At 34.7% G+C, this 15,968-nt stretch overlaps 1 protein-coding gene across 1 annotated transcript; it reads left to right on the top strand.

The window, feature by feature from the left end:
• The first annotated feature begins 3,456 nt into the window (after positions 1–3,456).
• Positions 3,457–4,848, top strand: LOC131027282 (GRAS family protein RAM1-like). The gene has a single exon (XM_057957298.2). It carries the CDS (start codon positions 3,457–3,459, stop codon positions 4,846–4,848), a length of 1,392 nt encoding a protein of 463 aa, XP_057813281.2.
• Positions 4,849–15,968: the final 11,120 nt, after the last annotated feature.

Below are 15,968 nucleotides of genomic sequence, written 5' to 3'. Positions count from 1 at the left end.
GAGGTGACCTCAAACAAATGAAACCTTATAGTTATGATGATTTCAAAAATAATGTCAATTTGTGGTATAAATTAGTCAAGAGGAAGCTTTCTATATGGAAAGCATGCAAAGCTTTAATCCCAAGCTCTCCAAAAAAATTGTTGTCATGGGAGAGGGGTAAAGTGAACATTGGGGTTTAGTTTCTTTCAAAATCTCACCTGACATGATCACTACTATCACTGGTTTCTCGCAGGAGGGAGTAAAATTTCAAAAGAAGCCAAATGGTCTTATAAGGATGAATTTAAGATATTTTTCAAGCCCAACGAAGGGGTCTCAAGGTTGCAGATAGGGTATAATAGAGAGGACCTCCCCAAGATTTGGGACAATGCAACTTTGTTACTTATGAAATACTTCACTTTGGATAGATCGTTTAAAAGGTTCCATATCTATCACTTTCCTATGTTATCCCACCTTAGGTATGGCCTAAAAATAAATTTTGCCTACACAGTTTGTTCTTCTTTTACTCAATCAATTGCTAGGGTAAAGTTAAAAAATTCACTTGCCCTTCACCAGGGGCGGATTCTTAGACTTTACAACTTCCATCTAGTTTTATCCTTGTGTAGTGGGTCCCCGTTATTTCTTCTTGACCACTTATCAGATTTTAGTTTAGTGGTAGAGATCTTGCATGCCCCTATTGTGAAACCTAACCCCAATTCTTCTTCTTCATCTAAGTCCAAGCTAGTTTCTTCCTACTTCAACAATATTAGAGCAGTAAAACAAAAAATCTCCCCTAACTCTCCCTCTAAGTAATTGGAGTTGATAGAATAGGATGAGTAGGAAGCTTCTAAGGAATCTGATTTCTTAGTCACCTTAAAATATGGCTTGTCTCCTATGGCCTCTGAGGAGGTTGCCCTCTTTCCTCCTAATCAGGATATATCCAACCCCAATATTGGCCCCCTCACGTTGGATGCTAAGATGTTGAGGCTAGAGGATATTATTAGGTAGTAGGACATGGTTAATAAGTGACTCTTCTCATAGTTTTATGTGGTTATAAGAAATATTAATAGGCTTGAGGCAATAGTAGAGGCATGTGCTAGGACTGATAAATGGGTCTAGGAGGCTGCTAGCAATATGGTTAGAAAATTAGAGAAGTTCTACAAGGTCTATGGAATGTTTAATGACCTTAGTGAAAATTTATCTCAAAAGGATGATAGTAAGGTAGTGGTCGAGCTAAAGGAAAGATAAGAGATCCTAAGGTGAAAAATTAAGGAAATATCTATGTTGATCTAGGAGATGGCCTGAGAGAATTCGACCTCCTTATAGGCTATAAAGGAGGAAATTGATCATACAAAAAAAAATTGAAAGAGACATGGAATATCTCCCTTTCTTATGATGAAGCCCCATGCCTCAATGGTCAAAGTTAATCTAGATTTTTGTACTCAAACCTCTATTAAGGATTCTAACAAAAAAATATATTTTTCTAGCAAAGTCATTGGACTATGTAAAGATTGGCAAGAGGGTAACGCCTCTACCTAGTAAACCATCCCTTAGTTTCCTTGGTGGGTGGCTAGTTTTTTTTTTGTTCTCTAGTTTTGTCTTTGGTTTTTGTCTGGTTGTCTAATGGTGCCTCACTGACATTGGTGATTTTTATTTTTTAATTGGGTGCATATTCCTCATGTTCCCTTGGTGTTGTTGTTTAGCGGTTATGTAAATATTTGGGCCTGACCCACTTTTTATTAATTAGAACATAAAACAAAAATGAAAAATAGATATGTACCCCAAATATCAATGTTAATAAACTAGCTTCAAGGAATGCTTAGTATATTTTATTTCATTCTCAACTTCAAAAGTTAATAATTAAAGAAGCAATTCATGGATAGATATTTTAAATGAGATAAATTATTTTTTAAGATTTATAAATACTTAAGAAATAAATTAATAGGATATAGAACAAATAATTATTTTTAGAAATTATGTAATGAGAACTATGATGTTAGTGTAAGGTTATGATTCAATGTTTAAGCTATTTAAGTGGGAGGTCTTTACTTATTAATAATGAAGTAGGATTTGTACTAACATACAATACAGTAGAACATACAACTATGAAACTTCATGTTCATCTTTATTCAATACATTAGATTTATGAAATTGGTTCAACCTATATTCCAAAATTTTATTTTTTAGAACTTCACAAATCAGTTATTTGGCTATGAGAGGGTCTTAGAAAAATTGCACAACAATATACTGGATTTGAACTAATAGATTGATGAACCAAAGTATAGACATTAATTATTGAATATATGTTCAAATGAAAACTAATTAGCTTTATATTATTTTAAAACAATGGATGCAAAATATGGTTTATAAACTAGTCATTATCTTATAAGCAACATGATAAAAAATGTGGACCAATTATAAAGATAAAATGAAAGTTATTAAAAATTTAACATTATAATAAATTTAAAAGATCTACTTGCATAAAATGTACATAAAAGATTGATTATAACACTAGATAGTATTCTATGTTTTAATAATATTAATATTTAAAGATTATCAATCTAAGCATAAATTATAAATGAAAATTTAATGCTCAACCGAAATATATATTTCAAATGTTTTATTTAGATATGCATATAAAGATTATATTTGTATTAGATTGCACATCCACTAAAAGAAGTCATGTTAAAAAATCATAGATGCCAAAAAAAATTAATATAATTAGTTATATATAATAGGTAAAGACGATGTTATGTTCTCTACTTATACAATTCACCAAAGATCGAATCCTTTGAATGTACAATAAATAAGATATGGAACTAAGACCATGTCTTAGAAAACTGTGGCATATCAATATCATTTTCCCATATCATTTTACAATATTATATGGATGACAAAATCTTTTATCCAAATGAAAGAATGAAAACATAGAATAGATAAATTTATTTCATTTAAATAAATAATTTAATTAAATTTTAGTACCCATACTTTTCTAAAATGAACTCCTTGTACAATGTAGTGACACATGCAAATGTTTACTTTTCATTGATATTAATGTTATATTTACGTGACATTACATGATGCATGAGTCACTTTATGTTTAGCTTCCATAATGCACTAAGCATTACCATTTGATGAAATCTTTGTGATAACTTTAAGTTTTCTTCTGTAATATCAAACTTCTCCACAATCAGAAGTATAATAATAATTTACACTTTTTATAAATCAAAATTTTTAGTTTAAGAATCTTAAAATTATTTCTACCGATTTACGATCTATGCTGAATTTGTACATATCTCGTTGTATTTGGAATGGATCCCCTGTCAATGGAATTGCTCCCCGGTCAATGTCAGATTATTCCTTCATGTCCTTACCCTGTGAGTGAGATGGGCCTGAGCTTATCTAACCATGGACGACACCTTTGAGCTGCCGGACCATGAAACGTTTTCCGTCGGGGAGGAACTGATAAATAATTAGAAGATGTCAGGGCACTTGAACGAACTTTCTCAAGCAGGGAATTCCCCGACTGTGAATAATATTTCCGTGCCAGGAGAACAATATTGTAATGAGATGCTACCAAATAAAGATATTCTGTCGTCCGAGCAAACCATGAATTGCGAAGGATCTGGGCGCGTAAGTTTATGCGCTAAGGATAGCTCCGATCGAGAGGCTCTGCATCGACAGGAAGAGACTGGGCTGGAGGAAGAGAAAGAGATGGAATTGATTCAACTTCTGCTAGAGTCTGCACAAACGATAAGCGAGGGGAAATATGATCACGCTGCTGGACTAGTGAGTAAATGCGAAGATTTGTCTTGTCAGATGGGGAATCCCACACAAAGGCTCGGCTATTATATCTCCGACGCCCTGAAGGATAGAATCGAACACGAGAGTCTCGGCATGTTAAACAATGCAGCTAAACCAGTCCTAGATTTTGCCTTCAATATAGAGAGTGAATCTGACAAAAATGAGTTTTGTAGTCTCATTGCTTACTATAATAGAGTTCTGCTCTATGTCAAAGTGATACAGTTCACATCTGTGCAGGCAATCATAGACGTCGTGGGGAATGAGAAGAAAATTCATGTAATTGATCTAGGGATACGAAGTGGGTCGCACTGGACAGTACTGATGGAGTATCTTGCACACAGATCTGTTTCCTCTTCTCTCCATACGCTTGAGCTTCTCAGAATTACAGCAGTTGGGATGAATGCGGAAGAGCTTAGGAAAACCGGAAAAAGGCTTCATGACCTGGCTAAATCTTACGCGATTCCATTATCTTACAACATGGTGGAGATCGCAAGCATAGAGGAGATTAAGGAAGGTTTATTCACCGTTAAATCTGGTGAGGAGTTGGCAGTTTATGCTCCAGTTGTTCTGAGAAGTTTGTTATATGACCCCGTTCTTATGGACAATGTCTTAAGTGTTATCAAAAAACTGAGGCCAAGGATAATAGTCAATGTTGAAATAGAAGCGCAGCATAATTCTCCTTCTTTTGCAAATAGATTCAGCGAGGTGCTTTCCCATTACATGGCGTATTTTGATCTTTTGGATGTTACCTTACCAGACAGAATTGATCTTAAGAGGGTGAAGCTTGAAGAAATAATTACTGCAAGTCATATAAGGAATATAATAGTCTATGAGGGGAAGGAGAGGTCCGTTAGGCATGTTAGAACAGATGAGTGGAGGTGCTTGATCATTAAAGCTGGGTTCAGAGAAAAGGGCTTCAGCTTTCAAGCTATGTATCAGGCTAGATTGTTATTAGGAGAACATGCTTCGGGAGAGTATTATACTCTGGAGGCCGATGGACATGCCATAATTGTAAAGTGGAAAGGAACACCATTATTTGCAATCTCGGCATGGGATGGTATCAAATGAATGATCATTCTGGTTGCTGAAACGAATGTCTCAATATCCTAAATATGATATATTTACTACAAAGTGTTTGTCGCCCCACTTGCATGAATAAAAGTTAGATTGACCAACTGTTAGAGTTTTCTTTAGTCATTTTAATTCCAAGGGATAATATCCGAGTCCAGGACAATTAGACCTGGAAAACTGTACTACTACAATGGCCTTTAATATAATTGTTATCTCTTCAATTTTCAATTTCATCATTCTTATCAATTGTGTACACTAGTTTTATAATTGCATTCTTTCTATTTATACAATCCAATTTCTAACCTAATTTTTTTATTACCCGAAAAATTTCAATTTATGTTTTATAAAATTTACAATAAATCATTTATACATTCTTTGTATTTTTACCCTCTAATTTCAATCCCTAACCTACAAATTTTATCACCCTAAAACATTCCAATTTATATTTTATACATGATTAAAATTTAAATCATTTGAACAACTAAAATTTAAACAGAGAGACACATATAGAAAACATATATAGAATATTTTTATTACTTATTAGGTGAAATAAGAGGCATGGATATTAGGCTAAACTTGCTCTAATAAGTGTAAATGTAAACCTCATAAATATTATATAATGGCACTGAAATTAACATTGTAAATGTGCCTAGAAGAAGTAATGACATGATGCAAATTACTATGATAGCAATTCTCGCAAACAATTGCGTTTGCAAATTCAAATTCATAGCGGTCAAAACTATGCGGCTTATGTTGTTAGTCGGCAGATTCTGCCTAGAAGTAAAATGTCACGCGAAAACAAATTAAAATGAGTTTGCTCCATTCGATATGTCGCAGCATCAAACATAGTCATTCGGCAAAGTATTTTATGGTCCGCATCAGGCATAGTAATCCTGGGAAGTATATGCATGGCGTTTTATGCGAGTGGGACCACTTTTCGCCTGCTCAGGATCAATTGCGGTCGGCAGCAAAGATTATGTGAAACGTCTAGACACTCTCTCATACTTCTCTAGTAAACATTAGAAAATAGATATTATATATATTTAAAAATAATATTTGGCTTTATTGTTATGGTTGTTGGTCAATACTTATGGTGAGTGCAGTATGTTTATAGGCAACTCTTATATAATGTAGTGAAATATAATATTAACTAATCTTTAAAAATAAAAATAACACATATATGGAGTTTTTAAAATAAAATGAAGTGGTAGTTTCTTTTTAGCTCAAGAAGAGCTTATCAAAGTGGATATGAATGTGATATATTATAATCAATTTTGAAATCTTGCGATCAAATAAATGAAATAAAATAATTGTTTGAGAATGTAAATTTTTCTTATATTTTTTTATGGTTCTATAATAGACACATCGGATAATTTGAAAAGTGAATCTTAGGTCAACATAAACTAAGTGCAAGAGTTGTGGGAGGTGAATGGTCATCTTCCATTTTTGATTCACCAAGCTTCTACTATCACAAATCAAGCTTAGATTAGTTCTCTCTATCGCTATAGGAGTTCTTTGTTTTCTTTTATCCTCTCTTTCCCAAATTACTATTGATTTTAATTTAATTTTTTTGCACTATTTGATTTCCCTTGTCTTTCTAGGGTTTGGTTTTCCTCCTAGGTAATATTGACTCTACTTCCTTAAAATTTGCGGTATGATCTTTTATTTTATATTTTAAAAGAATTTTTGAATTTCAACTAAGATCATTTTTTATTCTAGCAGATATTCCAGTGCCTAGTTGTGGTGGTGGGCATTTAATTCTTATGCCAATTGCATTAATTCCTTTGAATTGGACAAGCCTTATGGAAGCTTTGAGTAGAGGGGCTTTAATGATATTTGGCTAGACAATTAATGCATTGAATTAAATTAATGCTATTTATGGTGATGGATGGGGATGTTAAACTAGAAATAGAGAAAGTCATTTCAAATTCTACCATTCCTAAACATTCCTAAAACTAAGCACTCAAACTACAGCTACTTGGTGCTCCTTTCTTAGTTGCTATAACATTCAATGTTGTTGATGGACAAATATTCAAGGCTTGGGAAAATCGAATGGGAGATGGAGGAACCATCCAAATTGGAGAGTTTGAAGGACTCATAAAATTTGAAGAAACTCATTTGCATAGTGTTGCTATCTTTTTCTTTGTTTGGACATTGATTTTTTTTGTTTGAAGAAAAATATTTGATAGCTAGATGGCTAATGTGTTGTTTACAAATATTAAAATATTTGTTTCATTCTGTTGCATGCTTCAAAGAGGCCTCTTTCTATTTTTTGTTGTAGCAATGGTATGCAAAAAAGAGTTTTGAAGAAACAACATTGGAATATTGGCCAATCCCTATTTAAGGATATCTCTTGGTCTCCAAAACATAAGTTTGAGGAGGTTGTAGAAAACTTTGCTCCTTGGTTGCTATAATCAAGAATTTTTCCTCCCTCTTTAGAAAATTATTCCCCAAATTTTGAAACCTTTGGGTAATATATTACAATTAGAAGAATCAAGAATTTCTTTTCTCCATTTAAATGCTAGGGTTATAATGTCAATTCTCCCTAGTGTTGATATACTAGATATTATTTTAGTTTAGTTGGCAAATAAATTTGTCTAGTCTAAGGTATGTTTACTCGGAAGTTTGAATCCTTTATTTTTGTGTAGAAAGAATTCCCATGTTAAAAATAATTACCCCATTTTACATTCCAAATGCATTAGTTTCTTCAAAAAAGTTTACTCAAATAACGACTTGGTCCTTGGTAATAGTAATGATATGGTTAATCCTCCTACTAGTGATAATGGCCAATTTGACTCTATTGAAGAAGTTATAATGGTTGAATGTAACCCTAATTCTAATGCTAGTTGCCTTAAAGATTCTCTTGATCTTTAAACAAACAAGTGTTCACCCTCAACACTCTTTTTGATGGTGAAATTTCTATTGTTAAGACCAACCATCCCCTAGAGCCTTCCTTCCAAATTGAACAAGGAATAGAGTAAGGTTGACCAAATTGTGTTTTATGCCCCTCAAAATGCCCAACAATTGGTATTTGATACAATTAAGGCTAGGGCTAAGAAGTTGAGAAATTATGCTACTCCCTACATGTCCTCTTAGCTATTGCTTGAGGGTCCTGCTAAAGATATTAACCCTTTTGAGGATCCAAACAAGGTAGTTTTGGATATTTTTAATCTTTTATTTTTAGTGTTTAGTTTTGAACTAACCATTATAGAAGAGAGAGGTCTTATATAAAAGGATGATAAGTAGAAAATGATAAATAATGGTAGGTCTAGACATTTTGAAAAAGAGTAGTGAAAAGAAAAATTTCCACATATTTTGATAAATTATATAAGAATTAGAAACTCCACCTCTCATCTTGAATTATGGTATTCAACATTGCTAGGTAGAATGTTATGACACCAACATCCCTTGACAAGAAATATCATGTAAGGTACTTTTGTACAGACAACCCAAATTTGGACCTTCTTTGTCTTCAATAAATTAAGGTGATAGGTTTTCAAAAAGATAATGTCCTTAATTTTTTTTGGAATAAGTCTAAAGCCTTTTCTACCCAACATGATAAGGGTAAAGGTGGTGTTGTTATTTTGTTTTTGATTTGGTAAGAAGTATTTTGAAAGGGCCCAAAAACCCTTGTACAAGGAAGAAAGACATTAAGCCTAATAGAGCAGAACACATCAATCAGAAAAAAAGGAGTAACAACATGGGATTTAACAATGCTCCCAGGACCTACAATGGTATCCAAAGAACCCATAAACCTTCTTGGGTTTTCAAAAGGTACCTAGAACCTTCATATCTATGAACTAACTATCTAGAAAGATAGAAAAGGATGTCAACCAAACCATCTAACTATTGACCCTCTTGGATCACCACGTACATAAGGGGTAGGGAGTTTTCCAAGGTTCCCCAAACCTTCACTAAGGGTTTTGAAATGAAACCCTAAACCAACCAACAACATCTAACTAGGAACATCGAATATAAAATCATCTTTGCACCTGCTAAACTCATCTCCACCTTGATAGGACGGGATCCCACCTCATTATTAGCAATAAAGAAGACAGACAGACCTAAGGTCAAAATAAACAAGCTATAATCGAGCACCTAAGTGGCACTAGCTGAGGGAAGACCACATAGAGCATCCATGATCCTTCCTCCAAAAGAATATCCCCACCTCAATAAGAGATATCCTCACTTCAATAAGGAACAAGAAAGAGAGTATCACAAACCAAATATGCCAAATCCCCCACAAAGTAGCTAGCACACATCCCACCTCAATAGGGGAATCCCTCATCTCTATAGATGCCTTACTAGATGGAGCCTAACCATGAATAGTAGAAGCATAAATGAAGGACAAAGGGATAAATAATACCTAGGAAAACCCTACCTAATCCAAAAACAAACCATGGCCTAAACAGGGCCCATGAAAACTGCCAGCATGCTTTTGGCTGACATGAGGAATAGCTCCAATAGCATACAGAAAACCACAAAAGTAGAGGACACTAAGAACACATGAAATAAAACACTAGCATAAGAAGAATACAAAAATTCCCTTAACAACTCTCACAAGTAAGGTAGAAAACAAAGATCCACGAGCAATCTTCCTCCAACCCAAAACTAAGGAGGACCACCAAGTAGAAATCCCTAAAATCTTTTCCTACAAAACTAAAGATAATAGATGAAGTAGGGGAAACATAGGGGTGAATTCATACCTAAAGTTGAGAGAAGAATAGGTAGCCCATTTCTCAAACAATCACCTCTCAAATGCCACAATCAACTGAGAGATCTATAGAGGAAGCCACCCACCACACATGCATGTAGAGGAAAATTGTCACTTAGCAAGAACAAGGACCTTGAAAACCCTAGCCTTGAGCAAGTGGCATTGAAACAACTCATCACCAGAAATGATGACAAAGATAGCTCCAAACCCATAAAAATGCTAGAAAACCAAACACCTAAAATCACATATGACAGGCATCTACCAAACCAAAAAGGCCAACTACAACACTTGAGACAACCCTTCATCAAAAAATAAAGGCTGAGCAGTAGCAGCTAGTCCAGCATGGGGAGGAAGAAGGACAAAAAGCCTTGGATAGAGGGCCAAGAGAAACCTGCAAACCCTTAACCATGAGGAGGACACCAAAACATTGCACCCAACAATCACCTAAAACCAACTGAAATTGCTAAGACAATACAAGCCTTGAACTTGAGAGGGCGGCATGAAGGCATGAGAAAAGAGTCAGAACAAATCCAACCCCATCCACCACACCTAGAAAGACCCATTTTCTAGATGCCCACCTATAGAAAAATCTCCAGTGGATAAAAAGGGCCCAAGCCCAAACAAAAAGATTTTTTTATGAATCCTTCTCAGCATGAACATGGCAAAAATAAAGATGCCTCCACCAAAGGAGGAAATTTGAATAAGGATAAAACAACCTCTAGGGGTAAGAACCCCAGGTAGAAGGTAACCACCTACAAGAGGGAACAATAGAAAGATAGCTCTACCATCATCATCATCTCCATCTTCTCCTACAACACCATCTCTCAATCAATTTTTACATATTCTAACTCGTTATTCCAAGTCACTTTCACTATTTAACAAATGAACATGAATTCATAGGAAAAAAAAATAATTTATATTTTTAAAACATATACATGTTCTTTAACCAATATTATGCATTTATAATAGATGCCTATTTAAGAACATATGTGTGAATCTAAATTTTTTGTTCACCCCTAAATAGTGTAATGTTATTGTCAAGTGGGGTATATTCCCTTCTAACAAACTTTTTTTGGATTGTATTTAAAATAAGTAGTAAGAAGTTTGGCATTTCCTCTCTATATGATTCAAATGACTAGAAAGGAAGGTCTAGTTTAAGGCTATAGTTCTCTTCAAACATCCTAGGAAGTGTTCCATAGTGCCACTTGTCACTTGGCCACTCTTTTAGAGAAAATTCTTGAAAATTACATGTTGACAAATGTCAAGCCAGTTATGAGACATCTATGGCTTGTTTCCTATTTGGTAGGAAGTTGGTCCCCACTGGGAGATCTAAGTTTGAAAACTATTATTTATGCAAGAGCTATGCAATAAAGTGTTTCTAATTACACGTTGAAGGTACATTAAATATGGATACATTTAAGAAGTTTCTACTTTTTCCATTTTGAACTCCATAAATACAAGTATTATTGAACCTAAGGTAGGATTGAGAGGGAGGGTGAATTAGTCTAAAACAAAATGAATGTAGTAACTCACACCACTTAAACAACAAAACATAATCAACACACCAACACCAAAATTTTGTACATGGGAAACCCAAAACAGGGAAAAACCACAGTGAGTACCCACTCACAAAATATATCCACTATGCATATCTACTTACAATGAATTAGTTCACTGCTCTTCAAGCAAGATAAAAAAATGACTTGCAAAATTTATGCTAACTACAATAGGGCAAGATACAATAAATTCATTTGAAAATAAGGATCTCCTGATCATGAATTTGTCTATGAATTGTGTATCAAGTGACCAAAATAAGTACACACAACTCAGACCTCATCTATTAACATACTATCTCATATTTCTCCTATAGTCTCATACAACTTTCATATCATTCAAACAAAAATATTCTTCTCTTCTCTTCACTGAATTTTGCTGACCATCTCCACATAACACTCTCTGCCATTGAATCGACTCAATTACACATATTATTTTATATATGAGATAGACCATCAAGGCTTGAACCAAGTAAACCAAGAGAAAAAAATAAATCTTTGAGACCAAAAACACAGATGCTGACCCACTCCAGTAGAAAGAGCGGACTAAAACACATCTTCCTAAGTCCAATCTATCAATCCGCAAACACCAAAGCATTACCCATAATTGATATAGATAATCAATAGGCCAAAACATATTCTTCAATGCAAATAACTCTTATCCATATCTATAGATAGTACGATGAGACCCATTAAAGATCAAAATACATCTCGAAAATCATATCTTGACCAAAAGATAGGATTAACGCATAATATCACATTGGGCTAAGAAACATACCACAACGTCTAAAGAACACAAACATATTTCTAGACCACAAAACTCACATATCCATATTAATGTGAAAACATAACCAATAAAGATAACAACATCAAACAACATCAAAAACCATTTTTGGAAACAAACACTTCGAAAGCAACAAATAGGATAACTGCAACACCAATATAGCAAGACACCTCTACACTATAGACCTCCAAATCAACATCTATGAAAAACAAGTTTGACATCAATGACAACCATATCAACAAACACTTCCAACAATCTCCCCCTTTGTCATTGATGCAAACACTTGGCCAAACCACAAAACATACTGCTCTTTCAGAAACTACATTCTCTTTCACTCCAAATTAATTTTCCTCTTTCTCTCTCCCTTTTTTATCAAATAAAAAGGCCACAATACTAACACATACTCCACTACTCCCTCAAAGAGTAGACACAACATCAATCTACGAAAATAAATAGTCATGAAGGATCCCCCTAGAAAGATGCACCTACTTAGAAGAAGGAGAGTCAATAACCCCAAGCTTCTACCAAAGAAACTCAAATGTATTCTTTGTTGAAGAGAAAGTGCTTGAAATGATCATGAAGCCTAGTGGAGTTTAGAACGTTGGTTATTCATATAACAATCATGTTTCTTATGAGCAAGATGTTATTTAAAAGGAATTTTTGAAGTACTTGGTTGTAAATAATTTAGTTGCTACTAATATTGTTGATCTTCTTCTGCAAGAGCTTGTGGCGATACTTGTAGAAAGAGTGAATAAAGGTAATGATAGTGGTGCTATGGAAGGATTTACTGAAACACACTTTCAAGAAAAGATAATAGAAAAATGTAAAAGTGTAGTGCCCTTTCATGATACACTCTATTATGATACTCTTGATAGATACTTATGACTTTATTGATGTTTTTCAATGCCTATAGTTTGGTGTTAGATACTTCATGTGGATAGTTGATATGTTATGTTCTATATGGATGATGATATACTCAGGAATATGTTGTTGTTGGCATTCATGTTTGGGTATTTATGTGTATTCATTATATTCATGTTGTGGTTATATTTATTTACGATGGAATTGTGCCATATGGTAACCTTACTTCATGTTTAAATTAGATGTGGTGATATTATTGATGATTTTATGTCTTTATCATGATTATATCATTTTTATAAAGATAAACATGTTTTACAAGGGCCTGAAACCCGAGTTTTACAGACCAAGGCCAACAACCAACTAGACATAAAACCGAAGGGAAATAGGGGAAACACACCACATAGATCAAATGCCAAAAATTAAAACAATCAAAGCCAAAAAGAGAACAGGACAAGGCATTCAATGAAGAGAGTGCACCAATTCAATATTCTTCTGAGTAATCTTCTCGTTGATTTTCTCCAAATCCTCCATGATAAATCTGGACCTTTCCCTGGTCCTCACTCTGACTCCTAGTCCTAGTGCAGGGACCCAAACTAGTCTTCCCTCTAGAAACACTTTGGCCACCCTCTGAAGCATTCTTTTTCTATTTTTCCCCCAAGGGAGGCTCATTGGCGATGGGTCTAGTTCTATAGTTGGTCATCATGGAATTTTTTTTCTCCAAACCATCAACACTATTATTCATTGCTCCCTATTGATTTCTACCAGATTATTTAGGCTCTCCTTGATATCATTCACATACTCTTCTAGCTTATCAATTTTATGCTCATGGAAGATCTTCATAGTTTCAACATCTTGAGATATCTTCTGGATCATGCTCATGATATTCTTAGTTTTACCAGGCCCAAGTGAATCCGTGAAAGTTTCAATAATTCCCTTAATCCCATCTTTGAGGGGTCCAATTTCCTTATCCACCCACTTCTAGCAGTTTTCCTAACTTCTAGTGACCTCCAAAAATAGGTTTTTCAGCACCTTCTCCTCCTTTTTCTCACCTTCATTCTCCTTATTTACATTCCCCTGTTTCTCATTATCTACATTTATGGGGATGTCCAACCTAATCTCGTGGTCCCAGTTTTTAGATCCACTTGATTTGGTTAATTTTATTTTCTTTTTGGTGGGGACCTCTAGGTCTTGCATTCTCTTGCTACTAGATTTGAATTTACTTGCCGCCTACTTTGGAAGATTGATATTCCTGCTACTGTTAGTTCCTGAGGTCACCATAAGCTCCACTTCTTTCTTCAGTCTATACTCAAGGTCCTCTGAATCCTTAATGTCAGGCCAGTCCATGGCAGTACCACTGTCATCCTCATCCATCTCTGTGTCAGAAACAAACTACTCATCAAGGTTAGAGGAGGAAATGTGGGTTTTATCCTTGGCGGAGGCTTTCACTTCATGAGCTTTGGCATTTTCCATGATTAACATGATAAGCCCTTCATGAAGCACTGGGCTATCCTAGTTTTCAACATGTTTGACTAAACTATTCTCCAAGGTTGAAACCAAGTAGAAGGGGATGGAGATAATTATACCATACCTAAAATGGTTTAAGATAGTAAAATGATATGAGAAAATACTAGCATATCAACCATCAAGTGTGATGTACCTCATGATGAATTCTGCCATATCAGCCCAGAGGAAATTCAATGCTTTCCTGTTGTAGCCACCGTCTGCCATTTTTGAAACCCTTTGTCTCTCCTTTTCCTTATCAAAGAAAGCAACAATGTCCTCCTCACCTAACTTCCAATCTCTATAGAATTTCTTGATTTTTATATCCAGACTAGTAACAATGGCAACTAGGATTTCGTCAACTTGAAACTCCATTCCATAAGCAGCCAACACACCCTTATTCCATCATTTGACAAAGCTTTTAGTAACTAGGGTAGAATGACCATGTAGTCTCTCCAAAAAGGGCACCAATCCACCATCAAAGATTTCCTCCCAAACCTCCTTATTCTTCTACCACTTATCATAGGTCAGGGGTTCAAACTTATTCCTTTCACCTCTGTAGCTCAAACAATTTAGACAACAATACTCTAGAAGCGAAACTAGGAGGAAACAAAACCAGAAACAGGGCAGGTTGAAAGTTCTAGAGCTTCTCAAAGTGGTAATAATTTGAAATTATATCCCAACGGCTCCCATCCCATCATAATCTTTCATCATTAAATTCATTGGAAAGACCAAATATATCGGCATCATTTCTTGCCAGGTTGTATAGAGTTTTCAGGTAAGTTTCCCTTCCTCTCCACCATTTAACCACGATGTAATTAACAACCAAGTTGGCAACAGGATCCGCTGGTTTGTTTCCTTCCCAAAAAACCTACGAGATCTTCAAATCCTCCAGGCCGATAATTATTTCAAGGCAATCCTTGATCAGGTTTGGAATAGTGCAACTAGGCTCAGTAATTTCCCTAATACATTTCACAATGTTAATCGAGTCACTTTCCAACCAAACCCGTCTAAACCCTTCCTTGCTTGCCATGTTTAGTCATATGTATGTGGTGTTGGCCTTCACGAAATGGTTAGTCTGGGTGCCCAAAGGGATGATCATGATTGTATTGTTATTGTGTATGTGAAAGGGATGGTGTCTCACCACTCATCTATGAGCAAGATGTAAAGATGTAATTCTCTTTCACATGTGTGTTTGCAATTCTCTTTCTCATGTAATATATATAATTTTTATGGTTTACTTTTATGTGACACTATATGATTCATAAATCACATGACTGTGTAAAGAACCCTTAAGTTTAGTTGGCATAATTTGATACACATTATATCAAATTTTGAAACAATCAAAATACAAATTAATAGTTATCCTACCTTTATTAATAAAAATTTATAGTTTAAGAATTGTCATCCTAAAATTATTTCTACCGATTTACCATTTATGCCGAATTTATATGTATCTCGTTGTATTTGGTATAATGACTACATGAATATTATACCGAATTTGTATGTATCTTGCTGTATTTGGTAGTGATTTGGTAATGATGATGACATTAACACTGTGGTTATGTGAAATCTAGCCTCGAACTCCACTTAGTAAAATACTATCCAAGAAGGAAACGTGGGCAATTCTGAAAAGAACCTGGGGTGGTTCATCGGAAGAATTCCTGGAGCGAATATTGAAAACCGATTTCCAGCAAATAAAGAG

The sequence above is a fragment of the Cryptomeria japonica genome, chromosome 4, assembly GCF_030272615.1.
Source record: "Cryptomeria japonica chromosome 4, Sugi_1.0, whole genome shotgun sequence".
Lineage (NCBI taxonomy): Eukaryota > Viridiplantae > Streptophyta > Pinopsida > Cupressales > Cupressaceae > Cryptomeria > Cryptomeria japonica.
The sequence above is the reverse complement of the archived record's forward strand: the minus strand, read 5'-3'. Positions and strand labels throughout refer to the sequence as shown.

What these genes read in the sequence shown, in the direction of transcription:
- LOC131027282 (XM_057957298.2), top strand. Translation starts at nt 3,457, where the DNA reads ATGTCAGGGCACTTGAACGAACTTTCTCAAGCAGGGAATTCCCCGACT.